The sequence below is a fragment of the Cervus elaphus genome, chromosome 13 (genome assembly GCF_910594005.1).
Source record: "Cervus elaphus chromosome 13, mCerEla1.1, whole genome shotgun sequence".
NCBI lineage: Eukaryota > Metazoa > Chordata > Mammalia > Artiodactyla > Cervidae > Cervus > Cervus elaphus.
In genome coordinates, this window is record NC_057827.1 from 46,155,807 (window position 1) to 46,182,371 (window position 26,565).

The 26,565-nt window shown below is 43.1% G+C and overlaps 1 protein-coding gene across 16 annotated transcripts in view; it reads left to right on the plus strand.

Moving 5' to 3' along the window:
- Nucleotides 1-3,278: 3,278 nt before the first annotated feature.
- The window catches only part of NPAS3 (neuronal PAS domain protein 3), a 930,536-nt gene continuing 907,249 nt past the window's right edge, over nucleotides 3,279-26,565 (plus strand). For 6 of the 16 annotated variants that reach the window (XM_043921668.1, XM_043921669.1, XM_043921670.1 and 3 more), the window contains exon 1: nucleotides 7,573-8,065. In XM_043921668.1, the coding sequence (XP_043777603.1) occupies nucleotides 8,016-8,065 (50 nt within the window). In that variant the 5' untranslated portion in view covers nucleotides 7,573-8,015. Of the gene's footprint in view, nucleotides 3,685-7,572; nucleotides 8,066-26,565 lie in introns of those variants that run through there. The other 10 variants (XM_043921657.1, XM_043921658.1, XM_043921659.1 and 7 more) reach the window with 3 other exon arrangements.

Genomic DNA, 26,565 nt, shown 5'->3' on the forward strand with positions numbered 1-26,565 from the left:
AATGAAATCCGAATTACTAATGAGGGAATAAACATATTTTGCTTAAGGTCCTTAATGAACATAAAGATAAGAAGATCCAATAAGGAATTTGTCTCTCATGCATGCAAACCAAACTTCCAAATTTTTACATGTAAGGACAAAAACATTGAAACAGACTTATCACATACATCCTAAAGTAACATACTGTGCAAGTCTTCTTTGCATAGTCTGTTTATTTCTATTTTAGAAAAGAAAGTTTCTGGAGGGCAGGAACCATATTAATTCTCTTAAATATGAATAGTTGAAAGCTTGGAACTTTGAAGTTGAATGTGCTCATTAAACTCTACTTTAATAGTATCAAGTATAATTGAAGTAGCTTCAGCATATCTAGTTTCAAATGTCCACCAGCAAATCTCACATCTTCTTTTGAGGGAGACAGGTTTGCCCTTTGGGCTTCCAAGAAAAACTTGTCCTCCAATAAGGAAGGGAAGCAGGACCACATATTTCCAGACCAACTAGTCCATAAAGTAAGTAGTCAATAAAATATAATCTCTAGTCTTTTCTATTCATAGAGTCAAAGATAAATTTAAAAAGAAGGATGATATGGTCTATAAATGCAACTCATTGATTGTGCAGAAAATATTTTAAAAGCGAAAATGTCTATTTTGAGCAAAGAGCATTTTACCGGTTTCTGGCACCTTTTAGCACATTTAGGGGCTGTCTGCTGATCCACCGAATCTAACCTGGAACATGATATTACATACTGGAGTTAAACCATACATGGAAGCAGCTCTTACTGGCTGGGAACCACCTAGACGTCAGATGCCAGGCACAGGCACCACCCTCAACGGGCCAATAATTCAGACAAGCTATTATATAGAAAGCCACTGTCTGCATATATGTTCCTTTTAAGCCTCATTGGCCAGCCCTTAACTGGACTTCATTTGGCCTACAGGACTGCTGGCCTTGACCTTAGGCAGTCAGAGAAGGAGAACTTTTCTCAACCCCTAGAATATTCTTGACCTCTCTGTAATTAGCGCGAACTCCCATTTCTTTCCATAGGAAAGCTTGCTCTGAGCCAAGGGGTGGTACTAGAGATCCCTTCCGACCCAGCCCTGAGGATGAGAGGTGGGGTGGGTGGGGAAAGCACGGAGACCCGAGTCCACCCGCAAGGCCCGGCCGGGCCGCAGTGCTCCTGGTGGGAAGGGGCCCTCCCACGTCTGTGACCCGATCCCTCCACGGTGGCTTTTCACCTACCCCTCAATAAGGCTCCCACCCGCGCCGGTTCAGTGACTTCGCGTTTGGCCACTGAACAAGTAACTGTTAATAGCTCTGAATGAAATGCCTTTAAACTAGGAAAAGGCCCCCTTCCTAGGAAGGAGGTAGACAGGACGTCGGTTAGATCTTCAACTAACTCGTCACGCCACAGATGCTCATTACGATTCTTTTTACGTGCAACATGTGGGGGACGAAGCAGTTTCATATCTCCTGGTATTATCTGCCGTCCAAAGCATTTTCTTTGAGAGGAAAATGGAAACGCAGCTGCGCCGTGGGCCCGGCCAGCCAGAGCTGGGGCTCCCTCCCTCTGTCTCCCTGCGGCTGCCGGGCGCGGGCGGCTCCTCCGGAAACTGACTCGGGTTAGGGGAGCAAAGAGGTTGCGCCGCCAGCGCGGGACGCTGCCCGGGCGCTGACGGGTCTTTGTGCCGCTGGGCTGTTTTCCCGGAGCCACGAGGATGGAAGGGGACGCCCAGGTCTGCGGCGAGGGCAGGCGTCTGGCCCCCAGACCTGGTGCGGGGACGCCGGGCCGGGCAGTCTCTACCTCTCTCGTCCTTGGCAACTTCTGGCCAATCGGCCCAGCCCCTCTGGGTCCCAGTGGCCGGCTGAGCCCCAGGCCCAAAGGGTTAAGCAGGTGCCTCGCCCGGCGAGGCGCTATTGGCCGAGGGTCGGGCGGCGCGGCCGCAGCCACCACGCTCCGCCGAGCCCAAGTTGTGTTCGCGCGGCGGGCGCGGCGGCCAGTCGTTCCCCCAGCTGCCAGGCCGGGGCCTTTGCGCGCAGGGAGAGAAAGAGACGAGAGAAGGAGATGGGGGAAACCAACAGCAATACCAGCAAAGCGTCCCGGGGGTAAGGGGCGCGCCAGAGAGGGAAGCCCGCGCCCCACGTTGCTCAGGGGCTGCACCCTCAGCCAGACAACTCCGGTCCAGTTTCGCGATCCGGAAGGAAGGAGGAGGAAGTGGGACCACGCAGGGGTCCCAGACCGGGGGTGGGGGTAGCCATTCACTCTCACTGTCCCACCCATTATACAGGCGAGAAGGAGTGCAAGTTGTCATTAAAAAGGCGCGCCCAAACCGCGGCATCCCGCTCTACCCCCTAAAGAAACACTGATGTAACAATGTGGAGAAGTAACTGGAAGACACGAGAAAATAAATGCACGTGTTTTCTCTTTTTGTTTCCCTGGTGGTTGGAATTTGCAGAGTTGGCCCCAGCTGTGGCTGCTAATTTATTCGTTTCATCGTTTGAAAGGGGCGTATAGACATGGATCACCAGGGGTACAACAGGCTCCCTTTAGCTGGACCTACAGTCCCCACCTCACAAGTTTGTCCAAGACCAACATGCCCGCCCACCAGGAGCGAGGAGAGTCCCTTCTTATAAAGGGTTGAACAAACTCTCCGTTGCACAAAAGCGCCCCCACCTCCTCCTTTGCACACCATCCCTCCTCGATAAGCATCAAGTTCTCCAGTAGTCCAACTTGCAGTTGGCAACCCTCGCGCTGCCTAGCGTACAGAAGACCGGTAGAGTGAGGGGTCCTGTCCGGGAGGGGAGAATCTGCGCCCCCATTCCTGCACACGCGGGCTGGAGTCCAGGTTACTGGAAGCCGCGGGAGGCGCGAGCCTGCCTGCATGGTGGTTATTTCTCTAGAGAAAAGAAGGGGAGAGCGCGCGCTCGTCTTACACTTTGGGTCGGAAGTGCGCGGTGTGTGTATGTGTGTGTGTGTGTGTATGTGTGTGTGTGTGTGTGTGTGTATGTGTGTGCGTCTGTGTGTGTTGAGGGGGCGGGAAAGAAAGGCACCCTCCGCTCGCAGCCCGTCATTCCCTTGCACCGGCCAAGTCCTCTCCAAGCCTCCCGGTGCATCCTTCCTCCGCCACCCCCTCCCCTTCTTCCCTCAGCTGGGCTCGCGCGGCGCAGCCGGAGCAGCCAGTGAGAGCAACATCCTGGAAAGAGGGGGGAGCACCACCGCCCCCCAAAAGGGAAAAAAGGCCCCACCCTGACACGTTTTGCTGTTTGCAAGTCCCTCGCACGCCCCCCCCCCCCCCCCCGCACCTCCTCCTCGCGCTTGCGGCACCCCCCCAGCCCGCTGCGCGCACATCAAAGCGCCTCTCCGCCGCGCACAGTGGCCGCGGCTCACTAATGGGATTGCAGGCTGGTGCCTGGCTCCGCTGCTGCCGCCGCCGCTGCTCGCGCTGCTGCTGCTGCCGCCGCCCGAGCCCCAGCCCGAGCCCCCGCCAGCCCGAGCCCAGAGCCGCCGCGCCCGGGGGCCGAAGCCGCGGCGATGATCCGAATATTTCCGGATTTCAGCGTGCAGGTGACGGCCGCGGCGGCCGGCGGGGCGGCCGCGGGGGTGCCGGCCGGCGCGGGCATGGGGAGGGCCGGCGCCGCGGCCAACGGCACCCCGCAGAACGTCCAGGGCATCACCTCCTACCAGCAGCGGTGAGTAGTCCCGCCTGGGCTGGGATAGTGTCCCCCGCTCCGGGGTGCTGGGGTGGGACTCACTTTGCCTCTTGTTTTAGGCGTTACAACACACATGCACATCGCCAGGGCTCACTTTGCTTGCCCCTCGTTCTATAGATAAGACAGAGAAAAATAATCATTCACAATTCAGACTGAAAGGCACTCCAGTGTACCGGCGAAGTCGAATCACCCTGTGCGTTCTGCATGGCCCCAAATCCAGAGGCTCAGCCCCGCGTAGCCACGGAGTTACAGCGGAGTCTGAGACTCGGCACAAGGTGCTTTTGCAAAGTTTTGGGATCCCCGTCCCCTTCAGCGGAATTTTCTCAGTGCCTCTGCCCGGTGCGGACCCGAGCTGACGGGCAGCCAGGGGGGCAGTTGATCACCTGAGGCTGATTGATCATTTGTTTCCAAACAGAATGGGAAAGGTTTTCAGGAGAAGCTGTAGACTTGCAATTCTACATAATAGTGTTATCTTGTCACCTGTTACTACAGGGAAATAGAGCAGAAATCCGAGTCTCCTTGGCGCTGTTAAGTATTCATTTTAAACGTATTATAATGCAAATGATAAGATTCAGAGATACAAGTTAGGAAGCAAATTTTACAAAGTTAGGTTAGGTTGTGAGAAGAAAGTTTTCAAGTATTTCTTGTTTGCATTTCTTTTAAACATTTTTAGATTAAAAAAAAATTATGGGTGTGACATTGAAATAGTAAACGTCATTTGATTCAATTAGGAAAGAAAGGGGGAAAATATTACCACCAGCACCACCAACAGCCCTAGAACCCTGAAGTTTTTCCTTAAGGACAACTTGCGATGTTTCAAGATTTTATCAAAAATGTAATCCACAAAAATGTGCTGAGAAAAACTAACAATGTAGTATGAAAGGTAAGCTTCCCATTTGTGGGATTCAGTTTTATAAGAGATGAGAGAAAAAAAAAAAAAGAACACATGAAAGTGTGAAATTAAATATTTGTGTTTCCCAGATTGCACACGATTAAACATCTGAGAGATTTGCCAATGGCATTTAACTTAAAATATACACAATGCATAATTCAAATAAGAGCTCCTATTTTTACCTTGTTTTTCAAACTTCATTGATTTGAGAACCTTTGATTTGAACCAACAGTGTTTAAACTGAAAAGGTTAAGATAATCTATCACTGCCATATTTTGTGCCTTCTAACCAATGGCTCAGCGACCAGAGCAGGTTTTGCATAACACACTGAATGTTTTCCAAGTTGATGCCCTGTATTGCATATATTCTGTAGCGGACTTCATTATATGCTCTGAGTATTGTCAGAAGTTTTAAAAAGAGAGTCTTAAAAATAAGTCAAAAAGAGGCTATTCCTTGTCAAAGAGATTTTTTATTTAAATTATTTTAGTCTTGTTTTAGTTCAGTGATTGCAAGAACCTTTAATACAAAAGATCTGGGAATTTTTCAAACATAAAGGGCCAGGAAAGAATTAGATTTTTCCTTCTCATGATTCAGGTATAGCTTTTTTTTTTTTTTTTTTTTGTCACTCATAAAACATTTAAATGACAACAGAATCCATCGGTCACTTTAACTAGGAAGTGCAGGCAGTGGTCACAATAGTGTGGTCTCTGAAGTAGGGAGTCAAGGGTCAGAAATTTCAGAAGGCCTTTGGACGATTTCAGGGAACTCTGGGCAACTTCAAGTAACCCTTAAGATATGAACTGGGCATAAGAAGTGGTCATGAATTTCCAGCTTTTATGTTTATTCTCTTAGTGTTGGTGTCTGTCACCATGAAGATCTTCCCAGGGCCAATTGCCCTGCCAGTCAGGAGCACCCAAGGAAAACACTCCATGGTCCCCCCCTCTGACCCTGAAAGTGTTGCAATGCTTCCACCTTCATCTTTGAATTGGGGCCACTTTATCAAGTCTCTGAATTCCACTGCATTTCTAAAAATTAAAGCTTTAAAAAGAATCAACTCTAAACTTTAGCCTTTGGGGTGTCGTGTTCCCTTCTCTTTTTTATGTTCTCTCATGTTGACAGAAGAGAAGGTGCTAGCTGTGAAAAATGTAGCTCTCCATTTCACTATTCAGATATGACGACACCTGTTACTACCTTTAATTTTAGTTAATTTGGGGACAGGGGAGTGAGTCATGGAGAGGGGGGGGGCTAGAAGGTTATTGGCATGGTCTTAGTCACAAGTCCCCTATCCTCTGCAATTTTATTGGCAATGTGGGCCACTTACTTGTTAGGCAGTAGGTGCTGTGAAGGGCAGACTTTAGTTTCCACCTCAAGACCTGGATATGTCTGTTATAGTAAATGGTAACATCATTTTACCAAAAAAAAAAAAAAAAAAGGCATTAACTTCTTTCAGAGAGTTTGATGAGGAAGTGGCAGGCATAAGGGGGTTTTCAAGCAAAGAGTCGCCTGTTGGGAGAATACAAGCTTCTCTCATTCGTCATCTTTTGGTAGAAACGCCCTAAGCTGACTGTCTTGCAGCCAGAACTTCCAAGCAGGCAACTTTTCCCTCTGTCTTCCAGCCCATGTATATTTTGTACTTAACACTCTCCACTTCATTTGTCAATCACTCTCATCTTCTCCTACCTGTAGAGTGTACTCCAAAGAGAACTCAAACATCATCATGCAGATTAAACACGTCTGCCACGAAAAACACTTAGGTTTTCCAAGTTTCTGACTCTCAGCCCCACTGTACTGAAATGGTAGAACTGAAGGGGACCTCTTTGAAGGTCTGTTTTTTCTTAAGTTTAAAGTAAAATGCAAAGCTTCTCTTAGAACTGATGTTTTCCGTCTGGCTCTCACTTATTCAAAGTAGAAATGCTTTGGGAGTCCTTTCTACTTTCCTGGGTGACACATTATTGATCCAAGTGTCTGCCTAAAAAGCTGCCACACCCGGCAGAGCGGTTTAGTGGAGAAAAATCTCTGACCAGGGGCTACCTAGGCAATAGGACTCCAGCACTGACCCTGCACCGAGTGGCCCTTTCTCTAGGCCTCTCTGAGCTGTAAAATAAGGAGGCGGCTGGGCTGGATCCCAGAGGGCCCGAAGTCCGGTCTGGTCCCAGATGCCCAGTCGGGAGAAGCGTTTTATCTAACTGCGTTTAAACTCCTGGGGATTCACTTGTGAACCCCGGGGTCTTCAGACTTGATGTGTGCGTGAATAATGCAGATTGCTTCGGGCTTGGAAATGCTGCTGAGAGCGCCCGAGCCACAAGGTAGCCCGCGCCGCCGCTCCGCCCGCCCAGAGGGGCTCTCCGGGCCGCTCCGCCCGCACACCCCCACCCACTTGTCCCCGAACGCGCGCCCGGGACGCGGGGCTGCCCTGCCCGCTGCCGTGGGCCTCCCAGTTCCTCTTTCTCTTGTTTCTTTCCTCCTGGCCGCGATACTCCAGAGAAGGGAAGTGTTCGAAACTGCAACTGAGTGGCGTTGTTGCGCTGGCAGCCGAGCTTCCCAGTCCCCCAACGAGAGAGAGAGAGAGAGGAGAGAGAGAGACACGGAGAGAGGGAGAGAGAGAGCGCGCGAGAAGGGGGGGTGTGTGTCTGCGTGCGAGAGAGCGCTCTGGAGCAAAGCAGCTGGAAAATGCCCAGAAATACTTTCACAGCGGTCAAGCTGGGAACCCCTGCGCTTCCTCCCCCGCTCCCCGCCGCCCGGCCTAGCGCCCCCCACCGCCCCCCGCCGGGAGGGTGTGTGCCCCACCTGCCACCCGGCCGGCTCGGGGCGGCGGCGGCGGGGGTGACGGCGGGGGGTGTGGCGGCGCGCGAGGGCGAGATCCCTCAGGCGGCGGCGGCGGCGGGGCCCTGGGCCGGGCTGCCCGCGGGGCCGCGCGGCCGCCTCCCCCTCCACCCCCCGCCGCCGCCTCCCCCTCCTCCTCCTCCGCCGCCGCCGCCGGTCTCCTGTCTCCGCGCCGGGCATGTCTCGGGAGCCGGAGCGGCCCGGGCCGCGGGGGCTCTGCGACGCATGGACGGCGGCGGCGGCGCCCGGAGAGCAGGGGGAGGAGAAGGCGCAGGCGGCGGAGGAGGCGGCGACCTGCGGCGAGAGGCACCGGCGGCGCGAGGGGACGGCCGGCTGCCGGCGAGGCTCCGGCCCCTCTACTTTTCCGTAGCCTCCCCGCCTCAGCAGCACGGCCGCCGCCGCCGCCGCCGCCGCCGCCGCCGCCACGGCCACGGCCACGGCCACGGCCACCGCCCGGCCGCCGCTGAGCGCAGCGCACGCCCGCACTCACTCCCGCCACCCCACGCACACGCACACCCCCCGCCCTCCCCACGCCCCCCGCCCCGGGAGTGGGGAGAGAGGCAAAAAGTAAGAGAGGAAAAAAAATAGCAGGAAGATGGCGCCCACCAAGCCCAGCTTTCAGCAGGATCCTTCCAGGCGAGAACGGTAACACTTTTCTGTTTATTGAACCTGCCGCCGGGGCGGTTGCTCCCGCCGCTCCCTCCGCCGCCGCCGCCGCCGCCGAGGTGGCGGGCCCCGCTCCGCAGCCCGCCTCCTGGGCCGCGAGCCCGCGGGAGCCGGGGCTGCGGGCCGGCGGCTCCGCGGTCCCCGCGCGCATTGTCCGCCCGCGGCGGCTGCGGCAGCGAGCGGGCTCTCCGGCGGCGGCGGCGCCGGCGGCGCCAGGCTCTCCGAGCGGTCGCACCTCCTCGGCTCGGCGAATGGAGTGACTCGTTGACAGAGAAAAAAAAAAAAAAAAAGAAAGAAAAGAGAAAAAAAAAAAGAGAGAAAAAGCAGAAAAAAGAAAGAAAAAAGAAAAAGAGAAACCAAAGCGAAGGGGCTGCTGTGTGGCGGGGAGCCGCGGAGCGGGTGGGGGGCCGGGGGATCCCCGGGGCCGCCGCAGGTCCCTTGGCAGCTGCTCTCTAGGAAGGAATGAGGCTGGGGAGGGGGAGGGCAGGCTGCGAGCGGGGAGGAGGAGGAGGAGGAGGCCGGGGGCGGGGAGCGCGGAGCTCGCGCCAGGCCCGGACGGTGTCGCGGAGGGGCTCGTCTCCGCGCGGAGCCGCTAGGCCGGGCCGGGCGGAGAGAGGCGCGCGGCCGCCTCCCCGCCGCCCGGGCTGCCGCCCCCAGCCTCGTCCACTTGCGGCTCTCCTGCTTTTGCCCTCTGTTCTCCTCCACTGCCCTCCTATTCACTCTCTTCATCCACTCACCGCCGCCCCCCCCGCCCCCGACCCCCTCACCCCCGAGGAAAAAAAGAAGAAAACCCTTCCGTCCCCATGAGCCAGCCCACAGCGAGACCCAAAATGTGCCAACAGTTGGAGCATCTCTGTCCCGTTAGTTACTGTTTGGGGATCTGTGTTTTAAAAAGTTCCTGGGGAGAATTGCATATCCAGGCAGGGAGCTCAGCCGAGCATGTCTGTTTGAAGTTAGTTACACCGAAGCCAAAAGGGAAAGGGAGTTTGTCTTCACAATTTCCTTAACTGTCCTACGTGAATGGCATTGTTAGATTTCAGAGTAACTAAGCACCCCTCCACCCCACGTGGTTTTTCCCTCCTGCTGTCCACCCAGCCTACTTTGTTTGGACTCCTATTTGCTATTAATTGGCAGCGTTAATGACATTAATTGCATATAGCATATTGGTTTGAGCAAAGTGAATATCTCTCTCTGTCTCAGAAGAGGAAACGCTCAGTAGGAAGTATGAAATGTTACCCATTGATTCCTGAGGAAAACAAATGCGGTTAGATGTGTCCACCCCCTGCCCCCGGCCCCCAACCAGCGATGTTTACTTTCCTCACAGGCTTAAGTGAACTTGAAAAGATGAGAGAAGTCCATAGTAGCCAGATTTAATTGTTTTGACATGGACAGTTTTATTTTTGATACAACATAGCATTTAACCTGTAGTTTCCATCGAGTTGTTAAGGAGATATTTAAACAAGCTATTCCCTTAAAGAGCTTCACTTGCACCATTGCCTGGTTCCTTTATTCAGTAGGGACCGCAGAATTGTCAGGATTAAGGAAATAATTTCAAGTAGATACTTAAGTGAGTCATTCTAAACTCTAGCTAATTTCTTATATAAATCATGTACCTGGGAGTAAATCATACACAGCTCAGCTTTTAAAGATGTTAAAGATGGTTAGCATTAACTACCTGACAACTCATAAAGCTAAAACGAACATTTAGTCTTAAGTGTTTTATGAGAATTCACATATTAAGTACTTTACTTTTGTAGGTAGAAAAATTACTTTTCAGAGCATTTGTGCAAAGCTTTTAATAATTATTTCGTATTTAACATGGTGATGAATACTTTTCAAAGTCAAAAGTTTATAATTGATTTCCTCCCTTCTTTCCTTTTTCTTTGCCTCCTTCTTCCCCAGTTCTCTGGTAGTAAATGTATTTACTGGGATGGCCCCAGTAATCTCTCCAGCAGAGGCCTATTTGTGTGCCATTTTGGGAATTTCTCTGAGATAGGAATCTTGAAGATAGAATTAATTTCTAGAGGAAACTTCATAGCCTGTGCATGAGCGCGTTCTTTATCACCTGTCTCCATTTGGCATTCGAAGAAGGTAAATCAAAGTGCGCGATTTGTTATTCTGCTCCACTTGAGAGCTGAACTAAATAACACTTGGCCTGAAATTCTGATTGAAGTTGTAGGAGGATATACTGTATTTAATTTAATGCCCTTTAATAGCATCTTCTTGTTCAGCTCGGATGCTGTCATTTTAAAGGTTGGATCTGAGAAGGTTTAACCTGTAGGGAGAGGGAGAAGTACTAAGGAGGTAGGGGCAGGAGGAGCGATACAGAGGGAGGGAAGAAAGGAGTTATGAACTAAATGTTTCAAACAGTAATAACCACAAACTTGGCCCGTTATCCAAACAGTTGTTTTATGCCCCGAGGGTTCACTTTGTTATTAGGGTTTTAAGTACTCTTAACACTTTAAGTGTAAACATTACACATGTTCCTTGATTTGGTTTTGTAATGAGAAATGGGAAATCAGATGGTTGGTTCAGGAGGGGGTGTTTTTCATAGTTACTTGCTCAACTAAGTAGTCATTTCACCTTTATGTGCACTTTGTGCCTGGAACTTGTTGGTTAGTAGCGTGATTTCTCTCTAACGGTTGAACAGAAATATGTATACAAAAGATGGTTTTCTGTGGACATGCTTTAAGTGATCTCCTCCCATTTACTCAAAACATGGTTTCCAAATCATTGATTTCTTAAAGGCTTTTATGGACACTATCTCTAATGTTGTTTTTCACATATACCAGTATCGAAACTTGTAGAGGAAAAAAACACATCTTTTGAATTGTCTTGTTGTTTAGTTATGACTTATCTGACCTGAGTTTAATAATACTGTACAAAAGTCATTTCCTCCTAATAATGTTTACAGAGTAAATTTTGGGGAAAGAAGTTTTTTCTTGATAATGTCTTATGTTATTATTTAGTATTCCTTAAATTCCTCTGACTCATACACACAGAAAGTGTCTTTGGAGCCTGAAAGAACAAGTTGAAAACCTTATGTATTAAGACTCATTTGATTAAAAACAAAAACAAACAAACAAACAAAAAAAAAAACCCTCCAGTAGGCTGCAAATTATATAGTACTACCACAGAGTTTTTCCACTATGTGGATGTAAAACCAAGAAAATTAGAAGTGTCAAGCATGTGATACGCCCATGCTGGTTTGCAAAGCATATTCCAGTAGCACAGGCTTTTGGTTTAAAAAGTAAAGGTGGTGGTGGAGACTTTTTTGGAGGCATTTCTTTCTACAGTGTAAGCTTAAACACAGAGTGATAAATGATGATATGCGTTGTCTAACACTTGCTTATATATAAATAGCTCCACAAGATTGCTTAAATGATAATCGAAAATATGAAATAGGATGGCCTTCATATCACAAGGCCAAGGGTCTACAAATGGAAAAACTGAAATAATGAAATATTTCCAAGGCAACAGACTGTCAACAAGAACTGTAATGCATGGGCATATCACAGAACCACCGGAGAGGATATTAGATTGTATAGCTCAGGAGCCAGGAGTTATAAAGACCTTTATTATGTAGGACCCTCCCACATTACAGCATCCTTTCCTATTTCCAATTTCTGATTTATAAATTGAAAGACACATAGCTACTTCAAATCTATAATGTGCCTGTTACTAGATTTGATTTGTTATGAGCAAACTCGAATCCAACATTATTGGATGCTTTTGGTTAAAAAAAAAAAAGTTACATGAGGTATTTTCTTTTTTTGTTTAAGCACCTAGTGGTATTATGAGTAAAGTTTTAGTCCCTGTGGTCTTTAAAAATATTCTTTAGAATACGACTTTTATATTTGACTGAAAGTTGTGGGAAATTAATATCTTGTTCAGCAATGAGTTGGTAAGAATTATATTGCAATTTAAATTTGATGTACAAATTGGAACAGCCTGGTATTTTTGGCAGTATGAAGTTTGAATTTTCCCCGAAATTCTTCTGTACAGTCGTTGCTCCTACCTACAATAGATCTGTTTTATGGGAATGCCAGAATTTCCATAAACCTCTCCACTCTTTTGCTCTGGCCCAGATCTTAGTTTGGGATCCACTGGCATGTTAAAATTGCATCTGTTTGAAACAGAATCTGATGTCCAGGGTCCCCTGCTCTGTGGTGAGGTTTTCTATAACAGGGGGTTTCTGTACTGTACATGCTTTTGTAAAGTTGTACTTTTTTTTTTTTTTGCAGTGGGAGAATTTAGGCAGTGTAACTTTTATCTAGTTATTTTTTAAGCTTTTGAGCTTTATATTTTGTAGGGTATTTGCAGGGGCTATGTAACGGAGATATCTAAATCACCTCTGATAATGTTTTTCTCTAATAAATTTCCTTAAATGCTTTACTATTAATAATGACCCTTAGGTAGTCTATTTTTGTTTTCTTATTTTTCCTGCGATTCCAGTGATCCCCTTTCTTATGCGAATGCCACTCACTAGATTTAAAGAAAATTAAACACACGTGAGAGCAGAACTAGGCCCTCCCCTGTTATGTTCACACGGCTACTTTTTCTGTATTAGAGCATTCGTCTCTTGAATTAACTTTTAAAAAAATTCTGCACAGCTGTTGGCTTAGAATTTAATTTCAAGTGTTTTATCAACACTTCCTAATTGCATACAATGGATAAGGCTGATACCTAGTGGAAGGATTAGGCTGTTAACATTTTTAGTTGTTCACGTGATTAAATATTAATTTAATGTAAATGCTTCTAAAGTTGTACACAATGGAATATGTAAAACTTTAAATATTGAAATCTGTACTATGACTAGCTAAGAACTTCCCAAATTTATGGGAAAATTCAGTTATGTTTGCTTTGCATTTAATGATATTAGTGTTTTTATAGTAAATAGTGCCTGTTTTCATTCTTACTCCCCCCCCCCCCCCCCCCACATTGGGCAGTGTAATAAACCAACTGTAACTGAATGGTATTTTTACTGTGCTGGGCCCCATTAGTGTCAATAGGATGTTGGCACTAATAAGTTTGATAAAACCTTACGTAGAATAGTTTGTAGTGATATTAGTGAAAATGTAGTGCATAAGTAGGGCATGGCTTAGTAAGAGGAAAGTGACTGCTGCTATAGCTGAAATTACTAGGGCAGTGACAAGATTAAACAGCACTTGAAGCTGTCTGTATACATGTCTGAAGCATAATGTTTTGGTGAATTAATTGACATACTTGTGGTCTCGTGTACAAAATCTTAAGAGGCAAGATGAAAATCGCACATTGCCATTGTCCAAACTGTTCATGGGCCTCGACTATAATTATTGATTGGTTTGTTCATTCGGCTTTATTTATTGAACCTCTGCAATGGACCGTCCTGACTTGTGCCAGAGATAGTAGTGAATAATACTCCCTATAAGAACAGTTGCATTAGTTATAGACTTGTCCATATATTGGATATGCGGAATATTATCAAGGGCCAGAAAACACGCTTTTCTGGAAGAGTAGAAAGTAGAGAATTCATGGACCTGTAAAGAAGGCTCCTTATCTCCTTTGACTTCTGTTAGCTTAGTGTTCTGGGAGGACAGGTATTCTGCTTGTAAAATACTGTAACTAAAGACTGTAAAATAATTAGAGGTTCTTGGGGGAAAGAAAGAAAAGATGTTATACAATGTAAATGAATTAATAGCAAAAGAATGTAAAAGATCTTTGGGATTTTAAAATGAAAATGATCACATATGATAATAAAAATTTATTGGACATTACTTGTTTCAAAGCCCTTTGAAACAAATATTAAATATTTCCTAGTAATTTTCTCATTGACTTCCCCACTGCCTTATAAGGGAAGTGCTAATATCCCCATTTATGGATGAGAAAACAGAGGCATATTGTTCCCAAAGAAGGTGGTAGAGATTGAAATCAGGTTTGTCTCTGTAGAAATGTAGTACCTTAACTGCAGTGTGGATGGGCCCTGCATTTTTCAAATTTTCTAGAGTCAGGGATTTCTGAGCCCACACCAGAGAGCTCTTATGGCAGAAAGACTGCGTGTGCTGAGTAGTGAATTAGATCTCTGCCTCTTGGTTCTTCATCAGATGTTTGGAGAAGTTCAGAAATATGGTGTTTATAAAGTGAGAGAAAGAATCAATGAATTATTCTAACTCTACCCATTAACATTCTGGTAGTTTTGTGGGCAAGTTTCACAGCTATTTGGGCTTCCCTTTTGACTCAGCTGGTAAAAAGTCCGCCTGCAATGTGGGAAACCTGGGTTCGATCCCTGGGTTGGGAAGATCCCCTGGAGAAGGGAAAGGCTACCCACTCCAATATTCTGGCCTGGAGAATTCCATGGGGTCGCAAAAATTTGGACACGACTGAGCAACTTTCACTTCCTTCCTTCCTTCCACAGCTATCTACATTTCAAGGCAGACTTTTCCCTGAATAATTTCTGAAGAATCAGTTTGCCATGTACATGGGCCTCTTTGGTCTTAGACTGTGAAGTATTCATGGACCTTTTCCACTCCTGTTATTCTTGCCTCAGAGTTGTCACAGTTTAATCTAAAGACTACAGCCAAGACTTTTATTTTGGGATAGGTTTTGCCACTGAATGGATAAAGCATAATACACGTTACTGCCTGTGTTTCTGTATATTCTTTGGAGATGTATAAGGGTTTGTGGAAGTTGGCCTGTTGCCAAATTACCTGGCATTAAAATAATGACAGCAAGCATTTATATAGTACTGTGTACCAGGTACTGTTCTAAGGGCTTTACATATATTAATTAACTCATTTAATTAAAAACATGTTAAAAATGGATCAGAATAAATACATAAGTGATAAGTTATCATTTAGTTCTCCGAGTCTTCTTTCTGGATGCTCACACACTTGTGACACTCAAGAAAGGAAAGTCTTGGTAGCATTTTATTTTCTCTGCTGTGGGGTGGTGGGGGGGGGTTACAGGGGTTGGTCTGGTATGTAACATTTCTTTGGCAAAGGTTATCTTTGATAAAAGCTATACTTTTGGAAAAGGCTTCCCTAGCGGCTCAGTGGTAAAGAATCTGCCCACCAATGCAGGAGACGTGTGTTCAATCCCTTGGTCAGGAATAGCCCCTGGAGAAGGAAATGGCAACAAACTCCAGGATTCTCGCCTGAGAAATCCCATGGACAGAGGATCCTGGTGGGCTACAGGCCATGGGATCACAAAAGAATTGGACACAACTTAGTGACTGAAGATTATGAAACTTTGTAACATCTGACTTTAATCACTGCTCCTCATAGAACATAGGCTGCATTTGAGGTAGTAGACAAGCATACCACATTTATCTTCCTGTTTTTAGATGCAATATTGTCAACCAAATAACTTCTTCAAAAAAAGGATAAAATGTAGGAATTTCAGGGCTTGAAAGGACTAGATAAGCAGTGCTTGAGTATTTGTGGTTGAAAGAGCTGAGTATTTTACTTGTGTAACTTAAACATTCACTTTCACCTTAAAATTTCTTGTTTACATAAAGGATAGGTTGACTTGTGAGATCTTGCAAAGGGCTCATTTAGAGGAATGTTCTGCTAAAATATTGAAGATTAAAAGCAATAGTCAGTAGGAAGTATAAGTGAAAAATAGGCTACAAAATTTAAAACAGCATTCAGGTCATCTTAAAATAAATTATATCACCAACTCAATGAACATGAATTTGAGCAAACTCTTGGAGATAGTGAAGGACAGGAAAGCCTGGTGTGCTGCAGTCCTTGGGATCACAGAGAGTCAGCCACAACTTAGTGACTGAACAACATTATTTTAATATCATCAGTATGCCAGTGCAGTATTAAAGGGCTCTGACTCTGGTACCGAGGTTGTCTATAACATTAAAACTTAAATATTTATCACATATTTTGGAAAGTAGTGCCACATAGCATTTTAAGAACACTTTATGGATTCACAGGTCATTTCAGTAATATCTTATTATCTGATAGACTGGGGCTTTTCTCATTTATAAGATTAATACAAATAATTTTATTATAAAGAAAAGTTTAATATTGGATTAAGGGTCATCTTTAATGAATATAGCTGAAATCAGTCCCCTCCACCAACAGTGAATTTTCTTTTCTGCTATTGTAACACTGCAGAAAAGGGCACTAGTTCTAAGAACTTCGTGCAGAAGCACTTTACTCAGAAAGACTGCAGTGTTTTGGTAGGAGCAAGTGGAATGATTGAAACTGTTTTCAGAACCTCTATCTCTAATCCTCGAAAATGGAGACATCAGTGAATAAGGATATTTTGGTAGCTTATATGTATTGTACTAATTGAGGAAGCATTTTTCCCTACACAAATAATTTCTCAAAATCTGTCTTAAAAACATATCCATTCTATTCATATATATGGATGGGATGACATTTATTTATTATCGATTTCACTGTTTGTATTCATTATTTATATATAAGCCATATATGTAATATATATATATATATATGTATCTCTGTGTGTGTGTATATATATATTCTTTACAATGTAACATAAATGAAATATAAACCAGTATACCAAGTTTGTGTATATCTACCTAAAATGGGAAGGTAGATATCTTAAACATATTATAAATGTCTTACTTTAGATCAAGTTAAATTTAAATATATGCAGAGGATTTGTGACTTTTTGTTTTCCTAATGGTTTAAGGAAAAGTAGGCTCATCATTTTTTTTTTTTTGCACATTTTTATTGTTCTGTGTAAATGTAATTTGTTAATCCTGTGAAATTTGTCATAGATAAATTTGCTTGGATTATCTTGTCACCACCGTATCTGCATTCTTTTGTTCATTGCTTATTCATAATTTAACAGTCTGGCAGTGAGCCTTTTTGGGATGCTCACAAAAGATATATGACCTCTACCAGCTGCTACTATAACCTGCAGAATGCACAGCAAGACATTAGAAACGTGAGGATTCCTCTACTGATTAAAGTGCTCTTCATTTAAACAGTCTGTTCATAAGAATCTCAGGAATCTCTTGCTACCAGCAGTTTTGATTTTTTTTCTTCCTAACAAAATTAGTTCTAACAACCGAATCTTCATTTGGTATGATTTTTTTCCCCATTATCCAAAGGAAGTTAATTCCTTGAGTACTGTTTCTTCTTTATAACAAAATACTTCAGTGTTTTATATTTGGGTGTATTAAAGGTATTCAGAAATGGTTTTATTGGACAAGAAAAAAATGGAGTGGAGTAAATATCTCACATCCTAATCTTAGAAGAAATGGTTGGATTAATCCTATTCGAATCCAAGCCCTTTATAGTTTCTGCTGTAAATACCCCATATTATGTAGTATGTGGTAGATATTAAAAATAGAATGTAACTTGAAGTGTAACTGCATCTTTAGGTTTTCATTATTCTGAATTAGTTTAGCATATGAATTTGTTCTCATCCCCCTGCCCCCACTTCTCTCAAGAAATCAGCAGATCAGTTTATGAGTAATGGCTAGTTTTGCCTCTCTTCTGTGCAGGCATATGATTACGGTTCAAAATAATTCATTGCTAATCCATGCAGTATTGGTTCATCTCCATCACTCTGTTCTGTGATTAGAGCCTCAGGCCTGCTGCCTTGCTTTCCACCCTGATTTTAACTGCAACCCTTGTTTTAATATAGTTCTGTAGTCACCACTCTCGCATTCGCCCCTCTCCATTCCTCATATATATCGATTGCAGTAGATTAATATTTATTTGAAGCAATTTTTCAGACTTTGTGAAAAATGTATTCATTTCTTACTGTGAATCTTCATCTAAAGGGAGGAGGAGAGGGAAGATGTAGGATTCAGGTATGCAAGTCTTCTTACAGAATAAAGCTATTGCTTTTCCAGTCCTGATTCTTTGCTTTGGTCAATGTTGATCCTTTATACACAAAGCAGGAAGTTTAGTTTCCTTAAAAAAAAAAAAAAAATTAGGCAGATGAAGCTACAGTGTTGACAGTTTATATCTACTTTGTAACAGTTCTAAAATGGCTTTCTGTATTTTCGAAGTATACACTACAGTCAGTACAATCACCACAGTATACATTGATCAGCTTGCATTGAATATTTTCAGACAGGGACACAAAGCTATCATTTTCGTTAACATCAGAATTTGCCAATTTTACCAGAAGATCACCTAACAGATTTTTAAAAGACTTTGTTTCAGATCTCAGTAGTCCTGTGTTCCTTTTAATAATTACTTTCGTCTCATTGTAGCCGTGTGTTTGAAAGTGTAGGTCAATGAGGATGATTGCATTCAGAATTTCATGATCTGTGTAGTGGAACAAATTGAAAGCAAAGCCTGTATCAATCACTGTGAAGGGAGGGTTAATTGTTACCGCTTCTCAAGCCTCTGGACAGATAAACCAGTAATGAAATACTTATTGCTCTGATATGTGAATGCTAAAGGATGAAACAATGGAAACAGGAGCAGTCTTCAGAGATAACCAAAGAGGCAAAGAAAAACGAATAAACTGGATGAAAGTACAGAACTGTGTACTGCAGTAACTCTCTTAAAAGTAATATTGTCTTTAGCCTCCTACCCATCTTTTTTCTGACAGGTCAGGGCAGAATCATATATCAGTTTGCTAAAGCCAAATAAGAATATAAATGGAAAACTCTGTTTAAAAAAAAGTATAATCCTGTGCTTTACATAAAGTCTGTATATTTTATTAAAGTAATAGGTGAATCACTATATAAGGTTTCTCTTTTAAAAAATTAGCGACATTACATATATTAAATATTATACATGTGTAAATGGTTTAAATTCTGAAATATTTTAAAGGATTGCTTTATCTTTGAAGGGATTTTAGAGTTATTGGCCCATTGTAGACCAAAATATTGAGGAAATAGTGAAATACATAAGGGAACAGTAAAATAAGAATTAGTGTTACAAAGAAATCATGAGATAAAAGTAAATACATTTAACCATTTCTTCCATATGAACTTAACATTTAAACATCTGGTAGTTACTTATATGTTGAAATGTATGCAAAAATATTTAGCCAAATTGAAGTCTTAGGCCCATGACAATCATCTCAACACAGTGGGTAGTTCTGAAAATTAATGAGAATGATAATACTGTAAAGACTGTTCCAGAGTTTGCCCAAATTCATTATCTAAGACTCTTGTTAAGAACATCTCAAAGAATTTTAACCAGGAAAATATATTAATGGTTCAAAAGCATTTCAAAACCCTGAATTATAAAAGTATAATGGAATTATATATGCAAGAGTTATAGTTAGCAACAGAGATAGCAGAAGGTATTATGAAGGCATATTACTCCATAACCTCTACTGCTATAGGACATGGATTCATCCATAGGGTTTAATCTCATACATTATTTTTGGTTTTTAGGACAAGAAATTGGGATCATTTAAAAAATAAAATAGAGGAATTTCTTGGTGATCTAGTTGTTAGGACTCTCTGCTTTCACTGCCAATGGCCCAGGTTCAATCCCTGGTTGAGGAACTAAGATCCCACAAGCCACATAGCATGGCCAAAAAAAAAAAAGTAAAAATAAAAAGGGTTTCTTCCTACTAATACAGGGAAGCTTATAGCTATAATAAGTATATCTTTTAGCAGTCACTTCTTATTTGATGCAGACAACTACTAACAAGATAGAAAATTCTTAGCAAGAAAGAAAGAGCTGTGTCATACATTTGTATTTATCTTCAGAATATTAAGAATTTCCAAAGGCCCTTTTCTTCGAGGTATTGACATGGCTGCATAGCAGCTTAAACAGATGACTTGGGACATAGCCCTTTTTATGACAGTGGCACCAGCCTCTAGCTGATGTGGTTTTGTATATTGTAAAAGACAACTAAAAAAGGAATTCTATAACATCCCTAGATTAGGATATTTAAACTGCTATTCAGACATGCTAGGTGCAAGTCAGTTAGAGAGTCCTGAACATCAAGCTGTACCAAGGGATGTCAGATTCTGTGTACAGTAGAGGGCAGGAAAAAAGCAAGAAGTGTTCCATTCAGTTCAGTTCAGTCGCTCAGTCATGTCTGACTCTTTGTGACCCCATGGACTGCAGCATGGCAGGCTTCCCTGTCCATCACCAACTCTCAGAGCCTACTTAAACTCATGTCCATTGAGTCGGTGATGCCATCCAACCATCTCATCCTCTGTCGTCCCCTTCTCCTCCCATCTTCAGTCTTTCCTAGCATCAGGGTCTTTTCAGATGAGTCAGTTCTTCACATCAGGTGGCCAAAGTATTGGAGTTTCAGCCTCAGCATCAGTCCTTCCAATGAATATTCAGGACTGATTTCATTTAGGATGGACTGGTTGGATCTCCTTGCAGTCCAAGGGACTCTCAAGAGTCTTCTCTTAACACCGCAGTTCAGAAGCATCAATTCTTCAGTGCTCAGCTTTCTTTATAGTCCAGCTGTCACATCCATACATGACCACTGAAAAAACCATAGCTTTGACTAGATGGACCTTTGTTGGTAAAGTAGTGTCTCTGCTTTTTAATATGCTGTTTAGGTTGGTCATAACTTTTCTTCCAGGGAGCAACTATCTTTTAATTTCATGGCTGCAGTCACCATCTGCAGTGATTTTGGGGCTCCCCAAAATAAAGTCTGTCACTGTTTCCATTTTTTCCCCCATCTATTTGCCATGAAGTGATGGGACCAGATGCCATGATCTTAGTTTTCTGCATGTTGAGTTTTAAGCCAACTTTTTCAGTCTCCTCTTTCACTTTCATCAATAGGCTCTTTGGTTCTTCTTCACTTTCTGCCCTAAGGGTGGTGTAATCTATGTATCTGAGGTTATTGATATTTCCCCCAGCAATGTTGATTCCAGCTTGTGCTTCATCCAGCCTGGCATTTCTCATGATATAATCTGCATGTAAGGTAAATAAGCAGGGTGACAGTATACAGCCTTAACCTACTCCTTTCCCAATTTGGAACCAGTCTGTTGTTCCAGGTCCAGTTCTAACTGTTGCTTCTTGACCTACATACAGATTTTTCAGGAGGCAGGTAAGGTGGTCTGGTATTCTTGTCTCTTGAAGAATTTTCCACAGTTTCTTGTGATCCACACAGTCGGAGGCTTTGGCATTATCAGTAAAGCAGAAGTAGATGTTTTTCTGGAATTCTCTTGCTTTTTCAATGATCCAGCAGATGTTGGCAGTTTGATCTCTGGTTCCTCTGCCTTTTCTAAATCCAGCTTAAACATCTGGAAGTTCACAGTTCACGTACTGTTGAAGCCTGGCTTGGGGAATATTGAACTAGCGTGTGAGATGAGTGCAATTGTGTCGTAGTTTGAACACTCTTTGGCATTGCCTTTCTTTAGGATTGGAATGAAAACTGACCTTTTCCAGTCTTGTGGCCACTGCTGAGTTTTCCAGATTTGCTGGCATATTGAGTGCAACACTTTCACAGCATCATCTTTTAGGATTTGAAATAACTGAACTAGAATTCCATCACCTCCTCTAGCTTTGTTTGTAGTGATGCTTTCTAAGGCCCACTTGACTTCACATTCCAGGATGTCTGACTCTAGGTGAGTGATAATAAACATGTACTTAAGACAGGAACCCATGGATATATCGAGATTATCAGGGCAATCCATTATGAATTACCATCGGCTACTTGCTTGTTGGGTTCTAGTAGAGTAGCAGCTAATGGCCTAAGTCTTGGTCACTGGTATCAGTCTTTTGTTATCTTTGTAAGAAGTTCTGTTTTACATAGATCCTTTAACCGTTTACAGCCTCAGTTTCTTCATTTGTATATTGAGTTGCTAACATTTCCTTCCTGCTATAAAATTATGTGACTACATGATTTGAATAACATGAATATGATCCAAAATAATGAGTTGAAGTTACGTGAATTTTTATTTGGTGGTGTTAATATTTATATATATTCCTTATTTATAAAACTATGACATAAACTAAAGTTTTCGGATCAAATGTGATGCTTGTCAAGCAGGTTTCAATCAATAAAATATAGGATACCTAAGTATATTTCTTCTGTGAAAACGTCTTTTAAAGGAAACACTTATTGCAAGAATGTCCAGGGGGCATTGCAGAGGAAGCAAGAGGCTGTATTAAGTTATATTTTAAAGTGACATATTATGCACATGACTCAGTGTAATGCTGAAGGAAAACTCTGGAAGTGTTCAGTGATAAATACATTTGTTGGTCAAATTCAATCAAGACAGTAGAACAACTGTGGAAGTATTTCAAAACCAGATGATATACCACAAAGAAAGGAGTTAATATAATATTTGATGGACAGGCCAGTGCTTAGGGGAATAACTAACCCCTGAAAATGTTGTATGTTCCTAAAACATTTATAAAAGAATAAATTTCTGTAGTGAGGTGACAGCAACAATTATTTATTTCTTTTTAACCTTGTTTTTCAAAGGCGCTTCCTTCTAATTTTTCTTCTTTACTTGTAAAGTTAAACTGATTTAGTATTTTTAGGGTATACAGTAAATCCTAAAGGAGATCAACCTGAATATTCATTGAAAGGACTGCTTCTGAAGCTGAAGCTCCAATATTTTGGACACTTGATGCTAAGAGCCGACTGATTTGAAAAGGCCCTGATGCTGGGAGAGATTGAGGGCAAGAAGGAGAAGGGGGCAGCAGAGGATGAGATGATTGAATGGCATCACCGACTCAGTTCAGTTCAGTCGCTCATTCTCGTCTGACTCTGTGCTACCCCATGGACTGCAGCACACCAGCCTTCCCTGTCCATCACTAACTCTTGGAGCTTACTCAAACTCATGTCCATTGAGTCAGTGATGCCATCCAACTATCTCATCCTCTGTCGTCCCCTTCTCCTACCTCAGTCTTTCCAAGCATCAGGGTCTTTACAAATGAGTCAGTTCTTCACATCAGGTGGCCAAAGTATTGGAGTTTCAGCCTCAGCATCAGTCCTTCCAATGAATATTCAGGACTGATTTCCTTTAGGATGGACTGGTTGGATCTCCTTGCAGTCCAAGGGACTCTCAAGAGTCTTCTCTTAACACCGCAGTTCAGAAGCATCAATTCTTCAGTGCTCAGCTTTCTTTATAGTCCAACTCTCACATCTATACATGACTACAGAAAAAACCATAGCTTTGACTAGATGGACCTTTGTCAGCAAAGTAATGTCTCTGCTTTTTAAGATGCTATTTAGGTTGGTCATAACTTTTCTTCCAGGGAGCAACTATCTTTTAATTTCATGGCTGCAGTCACCATCTGCAGTGATTTTGGGGCTCCCCAAAATAAAGTCTGTCACTGTTTCCATTTTTTCCCCCATCTATTTGCCATGAAGTGATGGGACCAGATGCCATGATCTTAGTTTTCTGCATGTTGAGTTTTAAGCCGACTTTTTCAGTCTCCTCTTTCACTTTCATCAGGAGGCTCTTTAGTTTCTGTTCACTTTCTGCCATAAGGGTGGTATCATCTGCATATCTGAGGTTATTGATATTTCTCCTGGCAATCTTGATTCCAGCTTATGCTTCATCCAGCCTGGCATTTCTCATGATATAATCTGCATGTAAGGTAAATAAGCAGGGTGACAGTATACAGCCTTAACCTACTCCTTTCCCAATTTGGAACCAGTCTGTTGTTCCAGGTCCAGTTCTAACTGTTGCTTCTTGACCTACATACAGGTTTTTCAGGAGGCAGGTAAGGTGGTCTGGTATTCTTGTCTCTTGAAGAATTTTCCACAGTTTCTTGTGATCCACACAGTCGGAGGCTTTGGCATAATCAATAAAGCAGAAGTAGATATTTTAATTCTCTTGCTTTTTCAATAATCCAGCGGATGTTGGCAGTTTGATCTCTGGTTCCTCTGCCTTTTCTAAATCCAGCTTAAACATCTGGAAGTTCACAGTTCACATACTGTTGAAGCCTGGCTTGGAGAATATTGAGCATTACTTTGCTAGCGTGTGAGATGAGTGTAATTGTGTCATAGTTTGAACTCTCTTTGGCATTGCCTTTCTTTGGAATTAAAATGAAAACTGACCTTTTCCAGTCTTGTGGCCACTGCTGAGTTTTCCAAATTTGTTGGTATATTTAGTGCAGCATGTTCAGAGCATCCTCAACTGGAATTCCATCACCTCCTCTAGTTTTGTTTGTAGTGATGCTTTCTAAGGCCCACTTGACTTCACATTCCAGGATGTCTGGCTCTAGGTGAGTAATCACACCATCGTGGTTATCTGGTCATGAAGATCTTTTTTGTATAGTTCTTCCGTGTATTCTTGCCACCTCTTCTTTATATTGTCTGCTTCTGTTAGGTCCATACCATTTCTGTCCTTTTTTGTGCCCATCTTTGCACAAAATGTTCCCTTGGTATCTCTAATTTTCTTGAAGTGATCTCTAGTCTTTCCCATTCTGTCATTTTCCTCTGTTTCTTTTCATTGGTCACTGAGGAAGGCTTTCTTATCTCTCCTTGTTGTATCTCCGACTCAGTGGCCATGAACTTCTTATCTCTCGTTGCTATTGCAGTCACTGACTCAGTGGACATGAATTTGAGCAAACTCCGGGAGACAGTGAAAGACAGGAAAGCCTGGCATGCTGCAGTCCATGGTACTGCAAAAAGTCGGACATGACTTAGTGACTGTACACATGCACACACATGTACATACATACACACGCACACACATGTACACACACATGTACACACATACAGACATACGTACACACACGTACATACATACACACATGTACATACATACACGCACACACACATACACACACACATACATACATAGCGTGTGTGTGCATGCTTAGTCTCTCATTCCAACCGTATGGACTGTAGCCTGCCAGGGTCCTCTGCCCGTGGAATTTTCCAGGCAAGTATACTGTAGTGGGTTTCCATTTCCTATTCTAGAGAATCTTTTTGACCCAGGGATCAAACTCATGTCTCCTGTATTGGTAGGTGGTTCTTTACTACTGTGCCACTTGGGAAGCCTGTTCGTAGGGTAGACAGATTTAATAAATATTTATGATTGGGTAAGATTTCTTGCTCCTGATAGACTGACTTTGAAATATTTTTAATTAAATATGTTATAAATATTTATTTTTGTTCCATATGTGTGTGTATATATGGAAGAAATATATATTTGTTTTGTTGTTGTTTTATTGTTTGGCCAGGCAGCATTTGAGATCTTAGTTCCCCAATGAGGGATCAAACCTGTACCCCTTGCATTGGAAACATGGAGTCTTAATCACTGGACCACCAGGGAAATCACTAGATTAATGAGTTTTTAAACACATTTATCAGTCACTTATTATTGTTTTCTTTGAACATTTCCAATTAATGTTATTAATAGATGCCATAAGAACATAACTTTTTAAAGATAATATAAATTAATATAGATTATCCAAACATGTGTTCTATACATTGTCTAGAGATTAAATGTATTTTATTTCCTTAGGGTATTTTATGCTTGTCAGTGATAATTTAACACCACTGATCAAAATATCTTTCCTAAAAACACTCTGTATTTCAAGAGCTAATTTTCTATTTTTCTGCTATGTAAACACTTAAGAGAAAAGTATGGTATGGTGTGAACTGGACTTCTGTAACTCCGGTCTCTCCCTCTTTACTCATCAGAGCCCTTTTCTCAAAGCTGATTTTAGCTAGGTATTAGGAGATTGCTAATAGCTAGGTAAGGAGAACTGACTCATTGGAAAAGACTCTGATGCTGGGAAAGATTGAAGGCAGGAGAAGAAGGGGACGACAGAGGATGAGATGATTGGATGGTATCACCAACTTGATGGGCATGAGTTTGAGCAAGCTCCAGAAGTTGGTGATGGAGAAGTCTGGAGTGCAGCAGTCCATGGGTTTGCAAAGAGTTGGACATGAATGAGCTGAACTGATTAGGAGACAATCTGATTAGAACAATTTATAGTTAGGAGTAAAGCACATTTTCATTTTTTAAAAGGAAGCAATACTAGTAAACAAGTCTTTAATTGGTAGAACACAGAGAGTCTTTTGTATTCTTGCCTGTCTCTCCACACCACATGTATTTACCCCTCCAAGAGATATGTCAGTCAACGCTTTGAAATATCTCTTCTGAAACTTTAACAGCATCTCATTGTGACATTGTTTTAGAAATAATGTTAATTTTCTCACATTATTGAGTGTAAAAATGGAAATGTCATGAGCTGAGTTAAATGCATGTGGTGTACAAATTTTCCTTGCTAACCATTTTTTTTTTTCCTTATCCAGTTAAAAGTCTCTCACTATGGTATAGAGCTAGTACCCAGAGAAGAGATTTAGAATTGGGTGGTAGGCTGTGACACCAAGGTTGCAAGTGTCCACTTAGTGCTGAAATAGAATTTAAATGGGGAATTTATAGATGGCTATAGTATTCTTTCGGAGAAGGCAATGGCACCCCACTCCAGTACTCTTGCCTGGAAAATCCCATGGATGGAGGAGCCTGGTAGGCTGCACTCCATGGGGTCGCTAAGAGTTGGAAATGACTGAGCGACTTCACTTCCACTTTTCACTTTCATGCATTTGAGGAGGAAATGGCAACCCACTCCAGTGTTCTTGCCTGGAGAATCCCA